Consider the following 27,576-nt stretch of genomic DNA (forward strand, 5'->3'; position numbering starts at 1 on the left):
ATAGGGAATAGGGTTCTGGTCAAAAGTAGTGCACTATATAGGGAATAGGGTTCTGGTCTAAAGTAGTGCACTATATAGGGAATAGGGTTCTGGTCTAAAGTAGTGCACTATATAGGGAATAGGGTCCTGGTCTAAAGTAGTGCACTATATAGGGAATAGGGCTCTGGTCTAAAGTAGTGCACTATATAGGGAATAGGGTGCCATTTGGGATGCCGTCTAAATCACCTGCTCTGCACCAAGCTCCTGCCATTCATCATCCTATCTCTTCCCTTTAATCTGGTGATTTAACCATCGAGGAGGAGGTGAAAAGACAAGTCCATTCCTCTGAAATGTGATGTTTGCCAATTAAAGCTAGTTTGTGTTCATGATAGGAGAGGACAGGCAGAGACACACAGCCTGGCGGTCATTAGCTCAGTGACTTAATTCATTAAGATATAAACTAAGTCTGTATTATTATAATAATAATAATAATAAACGGAAACGTACAGTAACTGCATTAAACAGTTGTTTTACTAAAATACCTACAACTAATAACAACTACTGTACTAATACAACTAAGAAAACTAAGTACCTATAATATATACAGTGTATATATATATAATATGTATAATATATACAGTTTATTCAGAAAGTATTCAGACCCCTTCCCTTTTTCCAAATTTTGTTACGTTACAGTTTTATTCTAAAATGGATTCAATAAAATAAAATGTCCTCTTCAATCTACACACAAACTTCTGACCCACTGGGAATGTGATGAAAGAAATTAAAGCTGAAATAAATCATTCTCTCTACTATTATTCTGACATTTCACATTCTTAAAATAAAGTGGTGATCCTAACTGATCTAAAACAGGGAATTTTTACTAGGATTAAATGTCAGGAATTGTGAAAAACTGAGTTTAAATATATTTGTCTAAGGTGTATGTAAACTTCCGACTTCAACTGTATGAGCAACTTAATTTTAAACCAACCCATTATAAAGTTGACATTACTGTTTAGTGTTAACAAATCCACAATGAATCATTTTCCCTGCTGTGATATCGGTAGTGTAAAAACCTTCCTATAGATACAGGAGTAGTGTTAAAACCTTCCTGTAGATACAGGAGTAATGTTAAAACCTTCCTATAGATACAGGAGTAGTGTTAAAACCTTCCTGTAGATACAGGAGTAATGTTAAAACCTTCCTGTAGATACAGGAGTAATGTTAAAACCTTCCTATAGATACAGGAATAATGTTAAAACCTTCCTATAGATACAGGAGTAATGTTAAAACCTTCCTATAGATACAGGAGTAATGTTAAAACCTTCCTATAGATACAGGAGTAATGTTAAAACCTTCCTGTAGATACAGGAGTAATGTTAAAACCTTCCTGTAGATACAGGAGTAATGTTAAAACCTTCCTGTAGATACAGGAGTAATGTTAAAACCTTCCTATAGATACAGGAGTAATGTTAAAACCTTCCTGTAGATACAGCAGTAATGTTAAAACCTTCCTGTAGATACAGCAGTAATGTTAAAACCTTCCTGTAGATACAGCAGTAATGTTAAAACCTTCCTGTAGATACAGCAGTAATGTTAAAACCTGCCTGTAGATACAGCAGTAATGTTAAAACCTTCCTGTAGATACAGCAGTAATGTTAAAACCTTCCTGTAGATACAGCAGTAATGTTAAAACCTTCCTGTAGATACAGCAGTAATGTTAAAACCTTCCTGTAGATACAGCAGTAATGTTAAAACCTGCCTGTAGATACAGCAGTAATGTTAAAACCTTCCTGTAGATACAGCAGTAATGTTAAAACCTTCCTGTAGATACAGCAGTAATGTTAAAACCTTCCTGTAGATACAGGAGTAATGTTAAAACCTTCCTGTAGATACAGGAGTAATGTTAAAACCTTCCTGTAGTTACAGCAGTAATGTTAAAACCTTCCTATAGTTACAGCAGTAATGTTAAAACCTTCCTGTAGATACAGGAGTAGTGTTAAAACCTTCCTGTAGATACAGCAGTAATGTTAAAACCTTCCTGTAGATACAGGAGTAGTGTTAAAACCTTCCTATAGATACAGGAGTAATGTTAAAACCTTCCTGTAGATACAGGAGTAATGTTAAAACCTTCCTGTAGATACAGGAGTAATGTTAAAACCTTCCTATAGATACAGGAGTAATGTTAAAACCTTCCTATAGATACAGGAGTAATGTTAAAACCTTCCTGTAGATACAGGAGTAATGTTAAAACCTTCCTGTAGATACAGGAGTAATGTTAAAACCTTCCTGTAGATACAGGAGTAATGTTAAAACCTTCCTATAGATACAGGAGTAATGTTAAAACCTTCCTGTAGATACAGCAGTAATGTTAAAACCTTCCTGTAGATACAGCAGTAATGTTAAAACCTTCCTGTAGATACAGCAGTAATGTTAAAACCTTCCTGTAGATACAGCAGTAATGTTAAAACCTGCCTGTAGATACAGCAGTAATGTTAAAACCTTCCTGTAGATACAGCAGTAATGTTAAAACCTTCCTGTAGATACAGCAGTAATGTTAAAACCTTCCTGTAGATACAGCAGTAATGTTAAAACCTTCCTGTAGATACAGCAGTAATGTTAAAACCTTCCTGTAGATACAGCAGTAATGTTAAAACCTTCCTGTAGATACAGCAGTAATGTTAAAACCTTCCTGTAGATACAGCAGTAATGTTAAAACCTTCCTGTAGATACAGGAGTAATGTTAAAACCTTCCTGTAGTTACAGCAGTAATGTTAAAACCTTCCTATAGTTACAGCAGTAATGTTAAAACCTTCCTGTAGATACAGGAGTAGTGTTAAAACCTTCCTGTAGATACAGGAGTAATGTTAAAACCTTCCTATAGTTACAGCAGTAATGTTAAAACCTTCCTGTAGATACAGGAGTAGTGTTAAAACCTTCCTATAGATACAGGAGTAATGTTAAAACCTTCCTGTAGATACAGGAGTAATGTTAAAACCTTCCTGTAGATACAGGAGTAATGTTAAAACCTTCCTGTAGATACAGGAGTAATGTTAAAACCTTCCTGTAGATACAGGAGTAGTGTTAAAACCTTCCTGTAGATACAGGAGTAGTGTTAAAACCTTCCTGTAGATACAGGAGTAGTGTTAAAACCTTCCTGTAGATACAGGAGTAATGTTAAAACCTTCCTGTAGATACAGGAGTAATGTTAAAACCTTCCTATAGTTACAGCAGTAGTGTTAAAACCTTCCTGTAGATACAGGAGTAATGTTAAAACCTTCCTGTAGATACAGGAGTAGTGTTAAAACCTTCCTGTAGATACAGGAGTAATGTTAAAACCTTCCTGTAGATACAGGAGTAATGTTAAAACCTTCCTGTAGATACAGGAGTAATGTTAAAACCTTCCTGTAGATACAGGAGTAATGTTAAAACCTTCCTGTAGATACAGGAGTAATGTTAAAACCTTCCTGTAGATACAGGAGTAATGTTAAAACCTTCCTATAGATACAGGAGTAATGTTAAAACCTTCCTATAGATACAGGAGTAATGTTAAAACCTTCCTATAGATACAGGAGTAATGTTAAAACCTTCCTGTAGATACAGGAGTAATGTTAAAACCTTCCTGTAGATACAGCAGTAATGTTAAAACCTTCCTATAGATACAGGAGTAATGTTAAAACCTTCCTATAGATACAGGAGTAATGTTAAAACCTTCCTGTAGATACAGCAGTAATGTTAAAACCTTCCTATAGATACAGGAGTAATGTTAAAACCTTCCTATAGATACAGGAGTAATGTTAAAACCTTCCTATAGATACAGGAGTAATGTTAAAACCTTCCTGTAGATACAGGAATAATGTTAAAACCTTCCTATAGATACAGGAGTAATGTTAAAACATTCCTATAGATACAGGAGTAATGTTAAAACCTTCCTGTAGATACAGGAGTAATGTTAAAACCTTCCTGTAGATACAGGAGTAATGTTAAAACCTTCCTATAGATACAGGAGTAATGTTAAAACCTTCCTATAGATACAGGAGTAATGTTAAAACCTTCCTATAGATACAGGAGTAATGTTAAAACATTCCTGTAGATACAGGAGTAATGTTAAAACCTTCCTGTAGATACAGGAGTAATGTTAAAACCTTCCTATAGATACAGGAGTAATGTTAAAACCTTCCTATAGATACAGGAGTAATGTTAAAACCTTCCTATAGATACAGGAGTAATGTTAAAACCTTCCTGTAGATACAGGAGTAATGTTAAAACCTTCCTGTAGATACAGGAGTAATGTTAAAACCTTCCTGTAGTTACAGCAGTAATGTTAAAACCTTCCTATAGTTACAGCAGTAATGTTAAAACCTTCCTGTAGATACAGGAGTAGTGTTAAAACCTTCCTATAGATACAGGAGTAGTGTTAAAACCTTCCTGTAGATACAGGAGTAATGTTAAAACCTTCCTGTAGTTACAGCAGTAATGTTAAAACCTTCCTGTAGATACAGGAGTAGTGTTAAAACCTTCCTATAGATACAGGAGTAATGTTAAAACCTTCCTGTAGATACAGGAGTAATGTTAAAACCTTCCTGTAGATACAGGAGTAATGTTAAAACCTTCCTGTAGATACAGGAGTAATGTTAAAACCTTCCTGTAGATACAGGAGTAGTGTTAAAACCTTCCTGTAGATACAGGAGTAGTGTTAAAACCTTCCTGTAGATACAGGAGTAATGTTAAAACCTTTCTGTAGATACAGGAGTAATGTTAAAACCTTCCTGTAGATACAGGAGTAATGTTAAAACCTTCCTATAGTTACAGCAGTAGTGTTAAAACCTTCCTGTAGATACAGGAGTAGTGTTAAAACCTTCCTGTAGATACAGGAGTAATGTTAAAACCTTCCTGTAGATACAGGAGTAGTGTTAAAACCTTCCTGTAGATACAGGAGTAGTGTTAAAACCTTCCTGTAGATACAGGAGTAATGTTAAAACCTTCCTGTAGATACAGGAGTAATGTTAAAACCTTCCTGTAGATACAGGAGTAATGTTAAAACCTTCCTGTAGATACAGGAGTAATGTTAAAACCTTCCTATAGATACAGGAGTAATGTTAAAACCTTCCTATAGATACAGGAGTAATGTTAAAACCTTCCTGTAGATACAGCAGTAATGTTAAAACCTTCCTATAGATACAGGAGTAATGTTAAAACCTTCCTATAGATACAGGAGTAATGTTAAAACCTTCCTATAGATACAGGAGTAATGTTAAAACCTTCCTGTAGATACAGGAGTAATGTTAAAACCTTCCTATAGATACAGGAGTAATGTTAAAACCTTCCTATAGATACAGGAGTAATGTTAAAACCTTCCTATAGATACAGGAGTAATGTTAAAACCTTCCTGTAGATACAGCAGTAATGTTAAAACCTTCCTATAGATACAGGAGTAGTGTTAAAACCTTCCTGTAGATACAGGAGTAGTGTTAAAACCTTCCTATAGATACAGGAGTAGTGTTAAAACCTTCCTGTAGATACAGGAGTAATGTTAAAACCTTCCTGTAGTTACAGCAGTAATGTTAAAACCTTCCTGTAGATACAGGAGTAGTGTTAAAACCTTCCTATAGATACAGGAGTAATGTTAAAACCTTCCTGTAGATACAGGAGTAATGTTAAAACCTTCCTGTAGATACAGGAGTAATGTTAAAACCTTCCTGTAGATACAGGAGTAATGTTAAAACCTTCCTGTAGATACAGGAGTAGTGTTAAAACCTTCCTGTAGATACAGGAGTAGTGTTAAAACCTTCCTGTAGATACAGGAGTAATGTTAAAACCTTCCTGTAGATACAGGAGTAATGTTAAAACCTTCCTATAGTTACAGCAGTAGTGTTAAAACCTTCCTGTAGATACAGGAGTAATGTTAAAACATTCCTATAGATACAGGAGTAATGTTAAAACCTGTTTTAACATTACTCCTGTATCTATAGGAAGGTTTTAACACTACTGCTGTAACTATAGGAAGGTTTTAACATTACTCCTGTATCTACAGGAAGGTTTTAACATTACTCCTGTATCTACAGGAAGGTTTTAACACTACTCCTGTAGATACAGCAGTAATGTTAAAACCTTCCTATAGATACAGGAGTAGTGTTAAAACCTTCCTGTAGATACAGGAGTATAGGAATATAACTTACATGTGGCTCAATGTCAATAACACACATCCTCCCATTGTCTATCACGTCTCTGACAGCATCAATACTGGTCCCATATAGATGGCCTTTATATTCACCGTACTCCAGGAACCTAGGACACACCAAAGATACATTATAGAAATCCATTGACATGAACTGTAGTACAACTATATTACAACCACGTATATAACAACTATGATAAACCTATGAAATCCCCCCAATGTATTCTGTTTTCATCTCTTATTAAATGACTGTTGATTCAGAAACAGGAAGTAAGGTCAATCCTGCCATGTATTCTGTTTTCATCTCTTATGAAATGACTGTTGATTCAGAAACAGGAAGTGAGGTCAATCCTGCCATGTATTCTGTTTTCATCTCTTATGAAATGACTGTTGATTCAGAAACAGGAAGTGAGGTCAACCCTGCCATGTTGCAAAAGAGCTTTCTAACTCCAAAGGGTCATTTTGTTTTGTTACAGCCTTATTCTAAAATGGATTAAATAAATACAATCCCTCATCAATCTACACACAATACCCCATAAAGAAAAAAGCTGTGTTGTTGGATCTATAGTTATATAAAGCTGTGTTGGATCTATAGTTATATAAAGCTGTGTTGTTGGATCTATAGTTATATAAAGTTGTGTTGTTGGATCTATAGTTATATAAAGCTGTGTTGGATCTATTGTTATATAAAGCTGTGTTGTTGGATCTATGGTTATATAAAGCTGTGTTGTTGGATCTATAGTTATATAAAGCTGTGTTGTTGGATCTATAGTTATATAAAGCTGTGTTGTTGGATCTATAGTTATATAAAGCTGTGTTGTTGGATCTATAGTTATATAAAGCTGTGTTGTTGGATCTATAGTTATATAAAGCCGTGTTGTTGGATCTATAGTTATATAAAGCTGTGTTGGATCTATAGTTATATAAAGCTGTGTTGTTGGATCTATAGTTATATAAAGCTGTGTTGGATCTATAGTTATATAAAGCTGTGTTGGATCTATAGTTATATAAAGTTGTGTTGTTGGATCTATGGTTATATAAAGCTGTGTTGTTGGATCTATAGTTATATAAAGTTGTGTTGTTGGATCTATGGTTATATAAAGCTGTGTTGTTGGATCTATAGTTATATAAAGTTGTGTTGTTGGATCTATGGTTATATAAAGCTGTGTTGGATCTATTGTTATATAAAGTTGTGTTGTTGGATCTATGGTTATATAAAGCTGTGTTGGATCTATTGTTATATAAAGCTGTGTAGGATCTATAGTTATATAAAGCTGTGTTGTTGGATCTATAGTTATATAAAGTTGTGTTGTTGGATCTATGGTTATATAAAGCTGTGTTGTTGGATCTATAGTTATATAAAGCTGTGTTGTTGGATCTATAGTTATATAAAGCTGTGTTGTAGGATCTATAGTTATATAAAGCTGTGTTGTTGGATCTATAGTTATATAAAGCTGTGTTGGATCTATAGTTATATAAAGCTGTGTTGTTGGATCTATAGTTATATAAAGCTGTGTTGTTGGATCTATAGTTATATAAAGCTGTGTTGTTGGATCTATAGTTATATAAAGCTGTGTTGGATCTATAGTTATATAAAGCTGTGTTGGATCTATAGTTATATAAAGCTGTGTTGGATCTATAGTTATATAAAGCTGTGTTGGATCTAGCCTATAAACGGGCCCTATAAAATCTGCGTTGCGGAGAACACAGACGTAATCACAGAATTCAACAATATTCAAAAATGTATTGAACGTAGTAGGTGATTAACTACATCTAAATGTATTGAACGTAGTAGAAAATGCATACACAAACAAAATTCGTCATTGATTCGTATTTCCTTGTAACTTTTTAAAACGGCACAGGTGTGTGTGTGTGTGTGTGTGTGTGTGTGTGTGTGTGTGTGTGTGTGTGTGTGTGTGTGTGTGTGTGTGTGTGTGTGTGTGTGTGTGTGTGTGTGTGTGTGTGTGTGTGTGTGTGGTGCTGTGCACGCATATGTCTACACGTTGTGTAGCTGTTAGCGATGATGCTAACGATAACCTTCTGGTAGAGATGGAAAGGTTTTCCCCATAAAACCTTTTTAATTAAATGTTAACTATAAAGTAGCCTGTTGCCTACCTGGCTGAATGATACCAGGATTATTTGCATCACTCTAGTGGCCATCACACGAGCGCTACAGAAGCGCAAAGCTAACCAATTAACGGTCTCTTGCTGGTGCGCTCTGGAATTAAAGTGAAACTACACCCAATAATCTAGATGTATTGTATTTTTCCCAGACCTCAAAAGTGGTCTCACGTTGTGGTTTAAGCATTGTAGTGGACCAATTTAGTTGTAAAAATAAAATATATTTTTTTTAGAGCAAAAATTTGGGAAAAACAGAATCAGGCAAAAATACACCAGATTTTATAGTGCCCTACAATACCTAACACTTACCATGTCTCCGGCCCCTAACCCCTGACCCTGCTTGTGATGATGTCACCCCCTAACCCTGTGATGTCATCATTCCCAGACCCGCGGCCGCTGTACCGCGAGGAGACCATCGTGATCGCCCTGGCGTCTGTCTCCATAGTAGCGGTGCTGATCGTGGCGCTCTTCTTCGGGTACCGCATGCTGAGTGGAGACAGGAAACAGGGACTACACAACATGGACATGATGGAGGCAGCAGCCTCAGAGCCCAGCCTCGACCTGGACAGCCTTAAACTACTAGAGGTGAGGTGGTGGAGTATGGGGTTAGAGGTGAGATGGTGGAGTATGGGGTTAGAGGTGGTGGAGTATGGGGGTTAGAGGTGGGGTGGTGGAGTATGGGGTTAGAGGTGAGATGGTGGAGTATGGGGTTAGAGGTGAGGTGGTGGAGTATGGGGGTTAGAGGTGAGGTGGTGGAGTATGGGGGTTAGAGGTGAGGTGGTGGAGTATGGGGGTTAGAGGTGAGGTGGTGGAGTATGGGGGTTAGAGGTGAGGTGGTGGAGTATGGGGGTTAGAGGTGAGGTGGTGGAGTATGGGGTTAGAGGTGAGGTGGTGGAGTATGGGGTTAGAGGTGAGGTGGTGGAGTATGGGGGTTAGAGGTGAGGTGGTGGAGTATGGGGGTTAGAGGTGAGGTGGTGGAGTATGGGGGTTAGAGGTGAGGTGGTGGAGTATGGGGGTTAGAGGTGAGGTGGTGGAGTATGGGGTTAGAGGTGAGGTGGTGGAGTATGGGGTTAGAGGTGAGGTGGTGGAGTATGGGGTTAGAGGTGAGGTGGTGGAGTATGGGGTTAGAGGTGAGGTGGTGGAGTATGGGGTTAGAGGTGAGGTGGTGGAGTATGGGGTTAGAGGTGAGGTGGTGGAGTATGGGGTTAGAGGTGAGGTGGTGGAGTATGGGGTTAGAGGTGAGGTGGTGGAGTATGGGGTTAGAGGTGGTGGAGTATGGGGTTAGAGGTGAGATGGTGGAGTATGGGGTTAGAGGTGAGGTGGTGGAGTATGGGGGTTAGAGGTGAGATGGTGGAGTATGGGGGTTAGAGGTGAGATGGTGGAGTATGGGGTTAGAGGTGGTGGAGTATGGGGTTAGAGGTGAGGTGGTGGAGTATGGGGTTTAGAGGTGGGGTGGTGGAGTATGGGGTTAGAGGTGGGATGGTGGAGTATGGGGTTAGAGGTGAGATGGTGGAGTATGGGGTTAGAGGTGAGATGGTGGAGTATGGGGGTTAGAGGTGGTGGAGTATGGGGTTAGAGGTGAGGTGGTGGAGTATGGGGTTTAGAGGTGAGATGGTGGAGTATGGGGTTTAGAGGTGAGATGGCGGAGTATGGGGTTAGAGGTGGTGGAGTATGGGGTTAGAGGTGGTGGAGTATGGGGCGAGAGGTGAGATGGTGGAGTATGGGGGTTAGAGGTGGGATGGTGGAGTATGGGGTTAGAGGTGAGGTGGTGGAGTATGGGGTTAGAGGTGAGGTGGTGGAGTATGGGGTTAGAGGTGGGATGGTGGAGTATGGGGGTTAGAGGTGAGATGGTGGAGTATGGGGTTAGAGGTGGTGGAGTATGGGGTTAGAGGTGAGGTGGTGGAGTATGGGGTTAGAGGTGAGATGGTGGAGTATGGGGGTTAGAGGTGGTGGAGTATGGGGTTAGAGGTGAGGTGGTGGAGTATGGGGTTAGAGGTGAGATGGTGGAGTATGGGGGTTAGAGGTGGTGGAGTATGGGGTTAGAGGTGAGGTGGTGGAGTATGGGGGTTAGAGGTGAGGTGGTGGAGTATGGGGTTAGAGGTGAGATGGTGGAGTATGGGGTTAGAGGTGAGGTGGTGGAGTATGGGGGTTAGAGGTGGGATGGTGGAGTATGGGGTTAGAGGTGAGGTGGTGGAGTATGGGGTTAGAGGTGAGGTGGTGGAGTATGGGGGTTAGAGGTGAGATGGTGGAGTATGGGGTTAGAGGTGGTGGAGTATGGGGTTAGAGGTGAGGTGGTGGAGTATGGGGTTAGAGGTGAGATGGTGGAGTATGGGGTTAGAGGTGAGGTGGTGGAGTATGGGGGTTAGAGGTGAGGTGGTGGAGTATGGGGTTAGAGGTGAGATGGTGGAGTATGGGGTTAGAGGTGAGATGGTGGAGTATGGGGTTAGAGGTGAGGTGGTGGAGTATGGGGGTTAGAGGTGAGGTGGTGGAGTATGGGGTTAGAGGTGAGATGGTGGAGTATGGGGTTAGAGGTGGTGGAGTATGGGGTTAGAGGTGAGATGGTGGAGTATGGGGTTAGAGGTGAGGTGGTGGAGTATGGGGTTAGAGGTGAGGTGGTGGAGTATGGGGTTAGAGGTGAGGTGGTGGAGTATGGGGGTTAGAGGTGAGATGGTGGAGTATGGGGTTAGAGGTGAGGTGGTGGAGTATGGGGGTTAGAGGTGAGGTGGTGGAGTATGGGGTTAGAGGTGGGATGGTGGAGTATGGGGTTAGAGGTGAGATGGTGGAGTATGGGGTTAGAGGTGAGGTGGTGGAGTATGGGGTTAGAGGTGAGATGGTGGAGTATGGGGTTAGAGGTGAGGTGGTGGAGTATGGGGTTAGAGGTGGTGGAGTATGGGGTTAGAGGTGAGATGGTGGAGTATGGGGTTAGAGGTGGTGGAGTATGGGGTTAGAGGTGGTGGAGTATGGGGTTTAGAGGTGAGATGGTGGAGTATGGGGTTAGAGGTGAGATGGTGGAGTATGGGGTTAGAGGTGAGATGGTGGAGTATGGGGTTAGAGGTGAGATGGTGGAGTATGGGGTTAGAGGTGAGGTGGTGGAGTATGGGGTTTAGAGGTGAGGTGGTGGAGTATGGGGTTAGAGGTGAGATGGTGGAGTATGGGGTTAGAGGTGAGATGGTGGAGTATGGGGTTAGAGGTGAGGTGGTGGAGTATGGGGTTAGAGGTGGTGGAGTATGGGGTTAGAGGTGAGGTGGTGGAGTATGGGGTTAGAGGTGAGATGGTGGAGTATGGGGTTAGAGGTGAGGTGGTGGAGTATGGGGTTAGAGGTGAGATGGTGGAGTATGGGGTTAGAGGTGGTGGAGTATGGGGGTTAGAGGTGAGGTGGTGGAGTATGGGGGTTAGAGGTGAGGTGGTGGAGTATGGGGGTTAGAGGTGGTGGAGTATGGGGTTAGAGGTGAGGTGGTGGAGTATGGGGTTAGAGGTGAGATGGTGGAGTATGGGGTTAGAGGTGAGGTGGTGGAGTATGGGGTTAGAGGTGAGATGGTGGAGTATGGGGTTAGAGGTGGTGGAGTATGGGGGTTAGAGGTGAGGTGGTGGAGTATGGGGTTAGAGGTGAGATGGTGGAGTATGGGGTTAGAGGTGAGATGGTGGAGTATGGGGGTTAGAGGTGAGATGGTGGAGTATGGGGTTTAGAGGTGGGGTGGTGGAGTATGGGGTTAGAGGTGGTGGAGTATGGGGCGAGAGGTGAGATGGTGGAGTATGGGGGTTAGAGGTGGGGTGGTGGAGTATGGGGTTAGAGGTGAGGTGGTGGAGTATGGGGTTAGAGATGGTGGAGTATGGGGTTAGAGATGGTGGAGTATGGGGTTAGAGGTGAGGTGGTGGAGTATGGGGTTAGAGGTGAGGTGGTGGAGTATGGGGTTAGAGGTGAGGTGGTGGAGTATGGGGTTAGAGATGGTGGAGTATGGGGTTAGAGATGGTGGAGTATGGGGTTAGAGGTGAGGTGGTGGAGTATGGGGTTAGAGGTGAGATGGTGGAGTATGGGGGTTAGAGGTGAGATGGTGGAGTATGGGGTTAGAGGTGAGATGGTGGAGTATGGGGTTAGAGGTGGTGGAGTATGGGGTTAGAGGTGAGGTGGTGGAGTATGGGGGTTAGAGGTGAGATGGTGGAGTATGGGGTTAGAGGTGAGATGGTGGAGTATGGGGTTAGAGGTGAGATGGTGGAGTATGGGGTTAGAGGTGAGATGGTGGAGTATGGGGTTAGAGGTGAGATGGTGGAGTATGGGGTTAGAGGTGGTGGAGTATGGGGTTAGAGGTGGGATGGTGGAGTATGGGGTTAGAGGTGGTGGAGTATGGGGTTAGAGGTGAGATGGTGGAGTATGGGGTTAGAGGTGAGATGGTGGAGTATGGGGTTAGAGGTGGTGGAGTATGGGGTTAGAGGTGAGGTGGTGGAGTATGGGGTTAGAGGTGAGATGGTGGAGTATGGGGTTAGAGGTGGTGGAGTATGGGGGTTAGAGGTGAGATGGTGGAGTATGGGGTTAGAGGTGGTGGAGTATGGGGTTAGAGGTGGGATGGTGGAGTATGGGGTTAGAGGTGAGGTGGTGGAGTATGGGGTTAGAGGTGAGGTGGTGGAGTATGGGGTTAGAGGTGAGGTGGTGGAGTATGGGGTTAGAGGTGAGATGGTGGAGTATGGGGTTAGAGGTGAGATGGTGGAGTATGGGGTTTAGAGGTGAGATGGTGGAGTATGGGGTTAGAGGTGGTGGAGTATGGGGTTAGAGGTGGGATGGTGGAGTATGGGGTTAGAGGTGAGGTGGTGGAGTATGGGGTTTAGAGGTGAGGTGGTGGAGTATGGGGTTAGAGGTGAGATGGTGGAGTATGGGGTTAGAGGTGGGGTGGTGGAGTATGGGGTTTAGAGGTGAGATGGTGGAGTATGGGGTTAGAGGTGAGATGGTGGAGTATGGGGTTAGAGGTGGTGGAGTATGGGGGTTAGAGGTGGTGGAGTATGGGGTTAGAGGTGGTGGAGTATGGGGTTAGAGGTGGGATGGTGGAGTATGGGGTTAGAGGTGAGATGGTGGAGTATGGGGTTAGAGGTGAGATGGTGGAGTATGGGGTTAGAGGTGAGATGGTGGAGTATGGGGTTAGAGGTGAGGTGGTGGAGTATGGGGGTTAGAGGTGAGATGGTGGAGTATGGGGTTAGAGGTGAGGTGGTGGAGTATGGGGTTAGAGGTGGTGGAGTATGGGGTTAGAGGTGGTGGAGTATGGGGTTTAGAGGTGAGATGGTGGAGTATGGGGTTAGAGGTGAGGTGGTGGAGTATGGGGTTAGAGGTGAGGTGGTGGAGTATGGGGGTTAGAGGTGAGATGGTGGAGTATGGGGTTAGAGGTGAGATGGTGGAGTATGGGGTTAGAGGTGAGATGGTGGAGTATGGGGTTAGAGGTGAGGTGGTGGAGTATGGGGGTTAGAGGTGAGATGGTGGAGTATGGGGTTAGAGGTGAGATGGTGGAGTATGGGGTTAGAGGTGAGGTGGTGGAGTATGGGGGTTAGAGGTGAGATGGTGGAGTATGGGGTTAGAGGTGGTGGAGTATGGGGTTAGAGGTGAGGTGGTGGAGTATGGGGGTTAGAGGTGAGATGGTGGAGTATGGGGTTAGAGGTGAGATGGTGGAGTATGGGGTTAGAGGTGAGATGGTGGAGTATGGGGTTAGAGGTGAGGTGGTGGAGTATGGGGGTTAGAGGTGAGATGGTGGAGTATGGGGTTAGAGGTGAGATGGTGGAGTATGGGGTTAGAGGTGAGGTGGTGGAGTATGGGGGTTAGAGGTGAGATGGTGGAGTATGGGGTTAGAGGTGGTGGAGTATGGGGTTAGAGGTGAGATGGTGGAGTATGGGGGTTAGAGGTGAGATGGTGGAGTATGGGGTTAGAGGTGAGATGGTGGAGTATGGGGTTAGAGGTGGGATGGTGGAGTATGGGGTTTAGAGGTGGGGTGGTGGAGTATGGGGTTAGAGGTGAGGTGGTGGAGTATGGGGTTAGAGGTGAGGTGGTGGAGTATGGGGTTAGAGATGAGGTGGTGGAGTATGGGGTTAGAGGTGAGGTGGTGGAGTATGGGGTTAGAGGTGAGGTGGTGGAGTATGGGGTTAGAGGTGAGGTGGTGGAGTATGGGGTTAGAGGTGGTGGAGTATGGGGTTAGAGGTGAGGTGGTGGAGTATGGGGTTAGAGGTGAGATGGTGGAGTATGGGGTTAGAGGTGAGGTGGTGGAGTATGGGGGTTAGAGGTGAGATGGTGGAGTATGGGGTTTAGAGGTGAGATGGTGGAGTATGGGGTTTAGAGGTGGTGGAGTATGGGGTTAGAGGTGGTGGAGTATGGGGTTAGAGGTGAGGTGGTGGAGTATGGGGTTAGAGGTGAGATGGTGGAGTATGGGGTTTAGAGGTCAGGTTACATTACTCTCTCTTCTTAGATCTGTGGTAACCATTTTTCTCACTGGCGCTGTCTCATTAAACAGCTGCTGTGTTGCCCTGCTTATAGAAATGACTGACACTGTCTTGAAATCCCTTTGTCTGTTTATGTCTCAAACCATCTTTCTGTCACTTTCTCCCTGTCCCTCTCCATCTACCCCCTCTCTCTTTCTCCCTCTCCATCTCCCTGTCCCTCTCTCTTTCTCCCTGTCCCTCTCTCTTTCTCCCTGTCCCTCTCCATCTCCCTGTCCCTCTCTCTTTCTCCCTGTCCCTCTCCATCTCCCTGTCCCTCTCTCTTTCTCCCTGTCCCTCTCCATCTCCCTGTCCCCCTCTCTTTCTCCCTGTCCCCCTCTCTTTCTCCCTGTCCCTCTCCATCTCCCTGTCCCTCTCTCTTTCTCCCTGTCCCTCTCCATCTCCCTGTCCCTCTCTCTTTCTCCCTGTCCCTCTCCATCTCCCTGTCCCTCTCTCTTTCTCCCTGTCCCTCTCCATCTCCCTGTCCCTCTCTCTTTCTCCCTGTCCCTCTCCATCTCCCTGTCCCTCTCTCTTTCTCCCTGTCCCTCTCCATCTACCCCCTCTCTCTTTCTCCCTGTCCCTCTCCATCTACCCCCTCTCTCTTTCTCCCTGTCCCTCTCCATCTCCCTGTCCCTCTCTCTTTCTCCCTGTCCCTCTCCATCTCCCTGTCCCTCTCCATCTCCCTGTCCCTCTCTCTTTCTCCCTGTCCCTCTCCATCTCCCTGTCCCTCTCTCTTTCTCCCTGTCCCTCTCCATCTCCCTGTCCCTCTCTCTTTCTCCCTGTCCCTCTCCATCTCCCTGTCCCTCTCTCTTTCTCCCTGTCCCACTCCCTGTCCCTCTCTCTTTCTCCCTGTCCCTCTCCATCTCCCTGTCCCTCTCTCTTTCTCCCTGTCCCTCTCCATCTCCCTGTCCCTCTCTCTTTCTCCCTGTCCCTCTCCATCTACCCCCTCTCTCTTTCTCCCTGTCCCTCTCCATCTACCCCCTCTCTCTTTCTCCCTGTCCCTCTCCATCTACCCCCTCTCTCTTTCTCCCTCTCTCACGTCCACCTCCCAGTTGATTGGTCGAGGGCGGTATGGCTCCGTGTATAAGGGTTCTCTAGACGAGCGTACCGTGGCAGTCAAGATGTTCACCTACCAGAACCGCCAGAACTTTGTTAACGAGCGAGCCATCTACCGTGTCCCCCTGCTGGAGCACGATAACATCGCCCGCTTCATCGTTGGAGACGAGAGACTCACAGCCGACGGACGCATGGAGTACCTGCTGGTCATGGAGTACTACCCTCATGTGAGTATACTGGCCTCTACTGGGTTCTACTGGGTTCTACTGGTCTCTGATGGCCTCTTCAGGGTTCTGCTTGGTTCTACTGGGTTCTACTGGCCTCTACTGGGTTATACTGGGTTCTACTGGTCTCTGATGGCCTCAAGGGTTCTGCTGGGTTCTACTGGGTTCTACTGGTCTCTGATGGCCTCTTCAGGGTTCTGCTGGGTTCTACTAGGCTCTACTGGGTTCTACTAGGCTCTACTGGTCTCTGATGGCCTCTAAAGGGTTCTGCTGGGTTCTACTGGGTTCTACTGGTCTCTGATGGCCTCTTCAGGGTTCTACTGGGTTCTACTGGGTTCTACTGGGTTCTACTGGTCTCTGATGGCCTCTGATGGCCTCTTCAGGTTTCTGCTGGGTTCTACTGGGTTCTACTGGTCTCTGATGGCCTCTTCAGGGTTCTGCTGGGTTCTACTGGGTTCTACTGGTCTCTGATGGCCTCTTCAGGGTTCTGCTGGGTTCTACTGGGTTCTACTGGTCTCTGATGGCCTCTTCAGGGTTCTGATGGGTTCTACTAGGCTCTACTGGTCTCTGATGGCCTCTTCAGGGTTCTGCTGGGTTCTACTAGGCTCTACTGGTCTCTGATGGCCTCTTCAGGGTTCTGCTGGGTTCTACTAGGCTCTACTGGGTTCTACTAGGCTCTACTGGTCTCTGCTGGCCTCTACAGGGTTCTGCTTGGTTCTACTAGGCTCTACTGGTCTCTGATGGCCTCTTCAGGGTTCTGCTGGGTTCTACTAGGCTCTACTGGGTTCTACTAGGCTCTACTGGTCTCTGCTGGCCTCTACAGGGTTCTGCATTGTTCTACTAGGCTCTACTGGTCTCTGATGGCCTCTTCAGGGTTCTGCTGGGTTCTACTAGGCTCTACTGGGTTCTACTAGGCTCTACTGGTCTCTGATGGCCTCTTCAGGGTTCTGCTTGGTTCTACTAGGCTCTACTGGTCTCTGCTGGCCTCTATAGGGTTCTGCTGGGTTCTACTAGGCTCTACTGGGTTCTACTAGGCTCTACTGGTCTCTGCTGGCCTCTACAGGGTTCTGCTTGGTTCTACTAGGCTCTACTGGTCTCTGATGGCCTCTTCAGGGTATAGTTATATAAAGCTGTGTTGTGCACATGCACATTTGTGGCCTGCTGGAGGTCATTTTGCAGGGCTCTGGCAGTGCTCCTCCTTGCACAAAGGCGGAGGTAGCGGTCCTGCTGCTGGGTTGTTGCCCTCCTACGGCCTCCTCCACGTCTCCTGATGTACTGGCCTGTCTCCTGGTAGCGCCTCCATGCTCTGGACACTACGCTGACAGACACAGCAAACCTTCTTGCCACAGCTCGCATTGATGTGCCATCCTGGATGAGCTGCACTACCTGAGCCACTTGTGTGGGTTGTAGACTCCGTCTCATGCTACCACTAGAGTGAAAGCACCGCCAGCATTCAAAAGTGACCAAAACATCAGCCAGGAAGAATAGGAACTGAGAAGTTGTCTGTGGTCACCACCTGCAGAACCACTCCTTTATTGGGGGTGTCTTGCTAATTGCCTATAATTTCCACCTTTTGTCTATTCCATTTGCATAACAGCATGTGAAATTTATTGTCAATCAGTGTTGCTTCCTAAGTGGACAGTTTGATTTCACAGAAGTGTGATTGACTTGGAGTTACATTGTGTTGTTTAAGTGTTCCCTTTATTTTTTTGAGCAGTGTATATACTATATATATATATTGCTCTCGCTCTCTCTCGCTCTCGCTCTCGCTCTCTCTCGCTCTCTCTCTCTCTCTCTCTCTCTCTCTCTCTCTCTCTCTCTCTCTCTCTCTCTCTCTCTCTCTCTCTCTCTCGCTCTCTCGCTCTCTCGCTCTCTCTCTCGCTCTCTCTCTCGCTCTCTCGCTCGCTCTCTCGCTCGCTCTCTCGCTCGCTCTCTCCTCTCTCTCTCCTCTCTATCCTCTCTCCTCGCTCGCTCCTCCTTCTATATTAGTAATGTTATTGTGACCCTGCTGTTTGAGGGTAACGCCTGTTTCCTTCTATAGACACAGACGCAGATACGCGCACGCACACACACACACACACACATACACATTGTCTGGAATGACTGTTTGTTTTCTTGTCTGTCAGCCCACAGCATATCATATCTCTCCATTACATCTGTATGTCTCTGTTCCCAGACTAACTTAACCAGCTCAGTGCCAGACACACAGCACATTAACTCACACCTCTGCTGCGTCTATCAGATACAGAACTACAGAACACAACGCTGCTTCTATCAAATACAGAACATAACGCTGCTTCTATCAGATACAGAACTACAGAACATAACGCTGCTTCTATTAAATACAGAACTACAGAACATAACGCTGCTTCTATTAAATACAGAACTACAGAACATAACGCTGCTTCTATCAAATACAGAACATAACGCTGCTTCTATTAAATACAGAACTACAGAACATAACGCTGCTTCTATTAAATACAGAACTACAGAACATAACGCTGCTTCTATCAAATACAGAACATAACGCTGCTTCTATCAGATACAGAACTACAGAACACAACGCTGCTTCTATTAAATACAGAACTACAGAACATAACGCTGCTTCTATCAAATACAGAACATAACGCTGCTTCTATCAAATACAGAACTACAGAACATAACGCTGCTTCTATTAAATACAGAACATAACGCTGCTTCTATTAAATACAGAACTACAGAACATAACGCTGCTTCTATTAAATACAGAAATACAGAACATAACGCTGCTTCTATTAAATACAGAACTACAGAACATAACGCTGCTTCTATTAAATACAGAACTACAGAACATAACGCTGCTTCTATCAAATACAGAACTACAGAACATAACGCTGCTTCTATCAGATACAGAACTACAGAACACAACTCTGCTTCTATCAAATACAGAACTACAGAACATAACGCTGCTTCTATCAGATACAGAACTACAGAACACAACGCTGCTTCTATCAGATACAGAACTACAGAACATAACACTGCTTCTATCAAATACAGAACTACAGAACATAACGCTGCTTCTATTAAATACAGAACTACAGAACATAACGCTGCTTCTATCAAATTCTGCTAAGTAGACTGTAGATAAGTAGACTGTAGATAAGTAGACTGTAGATCAGTAGATCAGTAGACTGTAGATCAGTAGACTGTAGATCAGTAGACTGTAGATAAGTAGACTGTAGATCAGTAGACTGTAGATCAGTAGACTGTAGATCAGTAGACTGTAGATCAGTAGACTGTAGATCAGTAGACTGTAGATCAGTAGACTGTAGATCAGTAGACTGTAGATAAGTAGACTGTAGATCAGTAGACTGTAGATCAGTAGACTGTAGATCAGTAGACTGTAGATCAGTAGACTGTAGATCAGTAGATTGTTGTGTAAAGATATTGGTAAAACACTCCGTATTGGGGTCTCTCTCTTTCTTTCTCTCTTTCTTTCTTTCGTTCTCTCTCTTTCTTTCTTTCGTTCTCTCTCTCTCGCTCTTTCTTTCGTTCTCTCTCTTTCTTTCTTTCTTTTTTTCTTTCTCTCTCTCTCGTTTTCTCTCTTTCTCTCTCTCTTTCTTTCTTTCGTTCTCTTTATTTCGTTTTCTCTTTCTTTCTTTCGTTCTCTCTCTTTCTTTCTTTCGTTCTCTCTCTCTCGCTCTTTCTTTCGTTCTCTCTCTTTCTTTCTTTCGTTTTCTCTTTCTCTCTCTCTCGTTTTCTCTCTTTCTCTCTCTCTTTCTCTCTTTCTTTCGTTCTCTTTCTTTCGTTCTCTCTTTCTTTCGTTCTCTCTTTCTTTCTTTCGTTTTCTCTCTCTTTCTCTTTCTCTCTCTCTCTCTCTCTCTCTCTCTCTCTCTCTCTCTCTCTCTCTCTCTCTCTCTCTCTCTCTCTCTCTCTCTCTCTTCCCCCCTGATGAGAGTAGTGTTACTGTAGCCATTCTGTCACCATGACAACCAGGGCTCATGATGTGTCTGTTCTGTCGTAATATAACATAGTTCTAATTGACTATATTCCTCAGGTCCTTGGACTCTCACTGTTCTCTTTCTCTGTGGCTGTGCGTCATAGCCGGTGTCTCAAATTGCACCCTATTCCCTATATAGTGGACTACTTTTGACCAGTACCCATAAGGAATAGGGTCCCATTTGGAACGTAGACGTAGTCCTCAGTTCAGCAGTGTGTATAACATATACCTCCCAGACTCCAGTGATGCTGTTCTCCATGATGTTATGTGGTTTGATTGCTCTTCCTCTTCCTCCTCCACCACTTCCTCTTCCTCCTCCATCACTTCCTCTTCCTCCTCAACCTCTTCCTCTCCTCTTCCTCCTCCATCACTTCCTCTTCCTCCTCAACCTCTTCCTCTCCTCTTCCTCCTCCTCCATCTCTTCTTCCTCCTCTTCCTTTTCCTCCTCCACCCCTCTTCTTCCTCATCCAACTCTTCCTCCTCCTCTCCTCCTCTTCCTCCTCCACCTCTTCCACTTCCTCTTCTTCTTCCTCCTCCACCTCTTCCTCATCGTCCTCTTCTTCCTCTGTAAAAATCTGGTGGGATGTGAGCTGACAACCATGTGTCTAAAATGAAACAGTAAAGTCATGTTGTTGTCCTCCTCTTCCTCCTCCTCCAGCTTTTCCTCCTCCTCTTCATCCTGTTCCTCCTCCTCTTCCTCCTCCTGTTCCTGTTCCTCCTCCTCTTCCTCTGTAAAAATCTGTTGGGATGTGAGCTGACAACCGTGTGTCTACAATGAAACAGTGAAGTCATGTTGTTGTCCTCCTCTCCAGGGTTCTCTGTGTCAGTACCTGAGTCTACAGACAGGAGACTGGGTCAGCTGTTGTCGCCTCACACACTCTGTCACACGGGGGCTGGCCTACCTGCACACTGAGCTGCTGAGAGGAGGTAGGAGTCACCTTCACACACACTGGGGAGTGCACAAGCACACAGACGTACACGGACGCGCACACACACACACACACACACACACACACACACACACACACACACACACACACACACACACACACACACACACACACACACACACACACACACACACACACACACACACAAGCACAGAAACAAACACTCACTATTCTCACTCACCGTCACACCCCTTAATTTAATTTACATGCTCAGACAGCCCCAGTGAAACACTATCTCCCGTCGTCAAGGCTTCAGAATGTGATTAATCACTGAGGAGGAGTTTTACTGCCTTCACGTGTGTGTGTGTGTGTGTGTGTGTGAAGATTCATGTGTTTTCAGGAAACAGACAGTTCCAAAAAAAACTATTATTAAGACTCGTATGGTTTGTTTAACTTTGCAATCATTGGTTTGTGTTTGACGTACATTTTAAAAGTGAAAAATCGGAGTCTCCACATCACTGTTAATATGGATTTGCCCATACATATTTCATTGTCTGCTTACAGACATGCATCACATGTTCGGGAAATGGTTAGGTAGTTTAGACAGCACACTACCTCTTCCACACTCTGTCCCCCAGGGGGCAGCAGCAGCCTTGTATATGTGCTGAGCCTGGTTCATAAGCAATTAGGGATTGTTAATCAGGGTCCCTGTTTGAGAGCTGTGAGGTGGCTGGTTGGTTTGGTGGCCATCAGGTTTTTTCTTCTGTTTCTAGTGGTCCTTTAGGCATGCCTGTTTCTAGTGGTCCTTTAGGCATGCCTGTTTCTAGTGGTCCTTTAGGCATGCCTGTTTCTAGTGGTCCTTTAGGCATGCCTGTTTCTAGTGGTCCTTTAGGCGTGTCTGTTTCTAGTGGTCCTTTAGGCGTGTCTGTTTCTAGTGGTCCTTTAGGCATGCCTGTTTCTAGTGGTCCTTTAGGCATGCCTGTTTCTAGTGGTCCTTTAGGCATGTCTGTTTCTAGTGGTCCTTTAGGCGTGCCTGTTTCTAGTGGTCCTTTAGGCGTGCCTGTTTCTAGTGGTCCTTTAGGCATGCCTGTTTCTAGTTGTCCTTTAGGCATGCCTGTTTCTAGTTGTCCTTTAGGCATGCCTGTTTCTAGTGGTCCTTTAGGCATGCCTGTTTCTAGTGGTCCTTTAGGCGTGCCTGTTTCCAGTTGTCCTTTAGGCATGCCTGTTTCTAGTGGTCCTTTAGGCGTGCCTGTTTCTAGTGGTCCTTTAGGCATGCCTGTTTCTAGTGGTCCTTTAGGCATGCCTGTTTCTAGTGGTCCTTTAGGCATGCCTGTTTCTAGTGGTCCTTTAGGCATGCCTGTTTCTAGTTGTCCTTTAGGCATGCCTGTTTCTAGTGGTCCTTTAGGCATGCCTGTTTCTAGTGGTCCTTTAGGCATGCCTGTTTCTAGTGGTCCTTTAGGCATGTCTGTTTCTAGTGGTCCTTTAGGCGTGCCTGTTTCTAGTGGTCCTTTAGGCGTGCCTGTTTCTAGTGGTCCTTTAGGCATGCCTGTTTCTAGTTGTCCTTTAGGCATGCCTGTTTCTAGTTGTCCTTTAGGCATGCCTGTTTCTAGTGGTCCTTTAGGCATGCCTGTTTCTAGTGGTCCTTTAGGCGTGCCTGTTTCCAGTTGTCCTTTAGGCATGCCTATTTCTAGTGGTCCTTTAGGCGTGCCTGTTTCTAGTGGTCCTTTAGGCATGCCTGTTTCTAGTGGTCCTTTAGGCATGCCTGTTTTTAGTGGTCCTTTAGGCATGCCTGTTTCTAGTTGTCCTTTAGGCATGCCTGTTTCTAGTGGTCCTTTAGGCGTGCCTGTTTCTAGTGGTCCTTTAGGCATGCCTGTTTCTAGTGGTCCTTTAGGCATGCCTGTTTCTAGTGGTCCTTTAGGCATGCCTGTTTCCAGTTGTCCTTTAGGCGTGCCTGTTTCTAGTGGTCCTTTAGGCGTGCCTGTTTCTAGTGGTCCTTTAGGCGTGCCTGTTTCTAGTGGTCCTTTAGGCATGCCTGTTTCTAGTGGTCCTTTAGGCATGCCTGTTTCTAGTTGTCCTTTAGGCATGCCTGTGTCTTGTGGTCCTTTAGGCATGCCTGTTTCTAGTGGTCCTTTAGGCATGCCTGTTTCTAGTGGTCCTTTAGGCATGCCTGTTTCTAGTGGTCCTTTAGGCGTGCCTGTTTCTAGTTGTCCTTTTTGTATCTATTTGTTTCGGTCACCATCAGAACATTCCTCTTGGGCTCACCAACCCAAAGGAGTCAAGACCGAGCTGGTCATGGACTTAAAGGAATCCAACACGGTTCTCAAATGCTGATTTCTCACATAAATGCACACATTCATTCAGGTTACAGACCATGTAACTAGGACCCCTAGACAGTCAGGTTACAGACCATGTAGCTAGGACCTCTAGACAGTCAGGTTACAGACCATGCAGCTAGGACCCCTAGACAGTCAGGTTACAGACCATGTAGCTAGGACCTCTAGACAGTCAGGTTACAGACCATGTAGCTAGGACCTCTAGACAGTCAGGTTACAGACCCTGTAGCTAGGACCTCTAGACAGTCAGGTTACAGACCATGTAGCTAGGACCTCTAGACAGTCAGGTTACAGACCATGTAGCTAGGACCCCTAGACAGTCAGGTTACAGACCATGTAACTAGGACCTCTAGACAGTCAGGTTACAGACCATGTAGCTAGGACCTCTAGACAGTCAGGTTACAGACCATGTAGCTAGGACCCCTAGACATAGTGAGTCAGGTTACAGACCATGTAACTAGGACCTCTAGACAGTCAGGTTACAGACCATGTAGCTAGGACCCCTAGACATAGTGAGTCAGGTTACAGACCATGTAACTAGGACCCCTAGACATAGTAAGTCAGGTTACAGACCATGTAACTAGGACCTCTAGACAGTCAGGATACAGACCCTGTAGCTAGGACCTCTAGACAGTCAGGTTACAGACCATGTAGCTAGGACCTCTAGACAGTCAGGTTACAGACCATGTAGCTAGGACCTCTAGACAGTCAGGTTACAGACCATGTAGCTAGGACCTCTAGACAGTCAGGTTACAGACCATGTAACTAGGACCTCTAGACAGTCAGGTTACAGACCATGTAGCTAGGACCCCTAGACATAGTGAGTCAGGTTACAGACCATGTAACTAGGACCCCTAGACATAGTGAGTCAGGTTACAGACCATGTAACTAGGACCTCTAGACAGTCAGGATACAGACCCTGTAGCTAGGACCTCTAGACAGTCAGGTTACAGACCATGTAGCTAGGACCTCTAGACAGTCAGGTTACAGACCATGTAGCTAGGACCTCTAGACAGTCAGGTTACAGACCCTGTAGCTAGGACCTCTAGACAGTCAGGTTACAGACCCTGTAGCTAGGACCTCTAGACAGTCAGGTTACAGACCATGTAGCTAGGACCTCTAGACAGTCAGGTTGCAGACCATGTAGCTAGGACCTCTAGACAGTCAGGTTACAGACCATGTAACTAGGACCTCTAGACAGTCAGGTTACAGATCATGTAGCTAGGACCTCTAGACAGTCAGGTTACAGACCCTGTAACTAGGACCTCTAGACAGTCAGGTTACAGACCATGTAGCTAGGACCTCTAGACAGTCAGGTTACAGACCATGTAGCTAGGACCCCTAGACAGTCAGGTTACAGACCATGTAACTAGGACCTCTAGACAGTCAGGTTACAGACCATGTAGCTAGGACCTCTAGACAGTCAGGTTACAGACCATGTAGCTAGGACCCCTAGACATAGTGAGTCAGGTTACAGACCATGTAACTAGGACCTCTAGACAGTCAGGTTACAGACCATGTAGCTAGGACCCCTAGACATAGTGAGTCAGGTTACAGACCATGTAACTAGGACCCCTAGACATAGTGAGTCAGGTTACAGACCATGTAACTAGGACCTCTAGACAGTCAGGATACAGACCCTGTAGCTAGGACCTCTAGACAGTTAGGTTACAGACCATGTAGCTAGGACCTCTAGACAGTCAGGTTACAGACCATGTAGCTAGGACCTCTAGACAGTCAGGTTACAGACCATGTAGCTAGGACCTCTAGACAGTCAGGTTACAGACCATGTAGCTAGGACCTCTAGACAGTCAGGTTACAGACCCTGTAGCTAGGACCTCTAGACAGTCAGGTTACAGACCCTGTAGCTAGGACCTCTAGACAGTCAGGTTACAGACCATGTAGCTAGGACCTCTAGACAGTCAGGTTGCAGACCATGTAGCTAGGACCTCTAGACAGTCAGGTTACAGACCATGTAACTAGGACCTCTAGACAGTCAGGTTACAGATCATGTAGCTAGGACCTCTAGACAGTCAGGTTACAGACCCTGTAACTAGGACCTCTAGACAGTCAGGTTACAGACCATGTAGCTAGGACCTCTAGACAGTCAGGTTACAGACCATGTAGCTAGGACCCCTAGACAGTCAGGTTACAGACCATGTAACTAGGACCTCTAGACAGTCAGGTTACAGACCATGTAGCTAGGACCTCTAGACAGTCAGGTTACAGACCATGTAGCTAGGACCCCTAGACATAGTGAGTCAGGTTACAGACCATGTAACTAGGACCTCTAGACAGTCAGGTTACAGACCATGTAGCTAGGACCCCTAGACATAGTGAGTCAGGTTACAGACCATGTAACTAGGACCCCTAGACATAGTGAGTCAGGTTACAGACCATGTAACTAGGACCTCTAGACAGTCAGGATACAGACCATGTAGCTAGGACCCCTTGACAGTCAGGTTACAGACCATGTAGCGAGGACCTCTAGACAGTCAGGTTACAGACCCTGTAGCTAGGACCTCTAGACAGTCAGGTTACAGACCATGTAGCTAGGACCTCTAGACAGTCAGGTTACAGACCATGTAACTAGGACCTCTAGACAGTCAGGTTACAGACCATGTAGCTAGGACCTCTAGACAGTCAGGTTACAGACCATGTAACTAGGACCTCTAGACAGTCAGGTTACAGATCATGTAGCTAGGACCTCTAGACAGTCAGGTTACAGACCCTGTAACTAGGACCTCTAGACAGTCAGGTTACAGACCATGTAGCTAGGACCTCTAGACAGTCAGGTTACAGACCATGTAACTAGGACCTCTAGACAGTCAGGTTACAGACCATGTAACTAGGACCTCTAGACAGTCAGGTTACAGATCATGTAGCTAGGACCTCTAGACAGTCAGGTTACAGACCATGTAGCTAGGACCTCTAGACAGTCAGGTTACAGACCCTGTAGCTAGGACCTCTAGACAGTCAGGTTACAGACCATGTAGCTAGGACCTCTAGACAGTCAGGTTACAGACCATGTAGCTAGGACCCCTAGACAGTCAGGTTACAGACCCTGTAGCTAGGACCCCTAGACATAATGAGTCAGGTTACAGACCATGTAGCTAGGACCCCTAGACAGTCAGGTTACAGACCATGTAACTAGGACCTCTAGACATAATGAGTCAGGTTACAGACCATGTAACTAGGACCCCTAGACATAATGAGTCAGGTTACAGACCATGTAACTAGGACCCCTAGACATAATGAGTCAGGTTACAGACCATGTAACTAGGACCCCTAGACATAATGAGTCAGGTTACAGACCATGTAACTAGGACCCCTAGACAGTCAGGTTACAGACCATGTAACTAGGACCCCTAGACAGTCAGGTTACAGACCCTGTAGCTAGGACCTCTAGACAGTCAGGTTACAGACCCTGTAGCTAGGACCTCTAGACAGTCAGGTTACAGACCCTGTAGCTAGGACCCCTAGACAATCAGGTTACAGACCATGTAACTAGGACCTCTAGACAGTCAGGTTACAGACCATGTAACTAGGACCTCTAGACAGTCAGGTTACAGACCATGTAACTAGGACCTCTAGACAGTCAGGTTACAGACCATGTAACTAGGACCCCTAGACAGTCAGGTTACAGACCCTGTAACTAGGACCTCTAGACAGTCAGGTTACAGACCATGTAGCTAGGACCTCTAGGCAGTCAGGTTACAGACCATGTAGCTAGGACCCCTAGACAGTCAGGTTACAGACCATGTAGCTAGGACCTCTAGGCAGTCAGGTTACAGACCATGTAGCTAGGACCCCTAGACAGTCAGGTTACAGACCATGTAGCTAGGACCCCTAGACAGTCAGGTTACAGACCCTGTAGCTAGGACCCCTAGACATAATGAGTCAGGTTACAGACCATGTAACTAGGACCCCTAGACAGTCAGGTTACAGACCATGTAACTAGGACCCCTAGACAGTCAGGTTACAGACCATGTAGCTAGGACCTCTAGACAGTCAGGTTACAGACCATGTAGCTAGGACCTCTAGACAGTCAGGTTACAGACCATGTAGCTAGGACCTCTAGACAGTCAGGTTACAGACCATGTAGCTAGGACCTCTAGACAGTCAGGTTACAGACCCTGTAGCTAGGACCTCTAGACAGTCAGGTTACAGACCATGTAGCTAGGACCCCTAGACAGTCAGGTTACAGACCCTGTAGCTAGGACCTCTAGACAGTCAGGTTACAGACCATGTAGCTAGGACCTCTAGACAGTCAGGTTACAGACCCTGTAGCTAGGACCTCTAGACAGTCAGGTTACAGACCATGTAGCTAGGACCTCTAGACAGTCAGGTTACAGACCATGTAGCTAGG

General features: G+C 45.3%; 1 protein-coding gene across 1 annotated transcript in view; it reads left to right on the plus strand.

Moving 5' to 3' along the window:
- Positions 1-27,576, plus strand: part of bmpr2b (bone morphogenetic protein receptor, type II b (serine/threonine kinase)) — a 164,820-nt gene that overhangs the window by 67,105 nt on the left and 70,139 nt on the right. Inside the window, exons 4-6 of the mRNA XM_071340694.1 lie at positions 8,664-8,863; positions 15,778-16,008; positions 20,797-20,911. Of these exons, the coding sequence (XP_071196795.1) occupies positions 8,664-8,863; positions 15,778-16,008; positions 20,797-20,911 (546 nt within the window). The remainder of the gene's footprint in view (positions 1-8,663; positions 8,864-15,777; positions 16,009-20,796; positions 20,912-27,576) is intronic.

Source organism: Salvelinus alpinus, chromosome 14 (genome assembly GCF_045679555.1).
Source record: "Salvelinus alpinus chromosome 14, SLU_Salpinus.1, whole genome shotgun sequence".
NCBI lineage: Eukaryota > Metazoa > Chordata > Actinopteri > Salmoniformes > Salmonidae > Salvelinus > Salvelinus alpinus.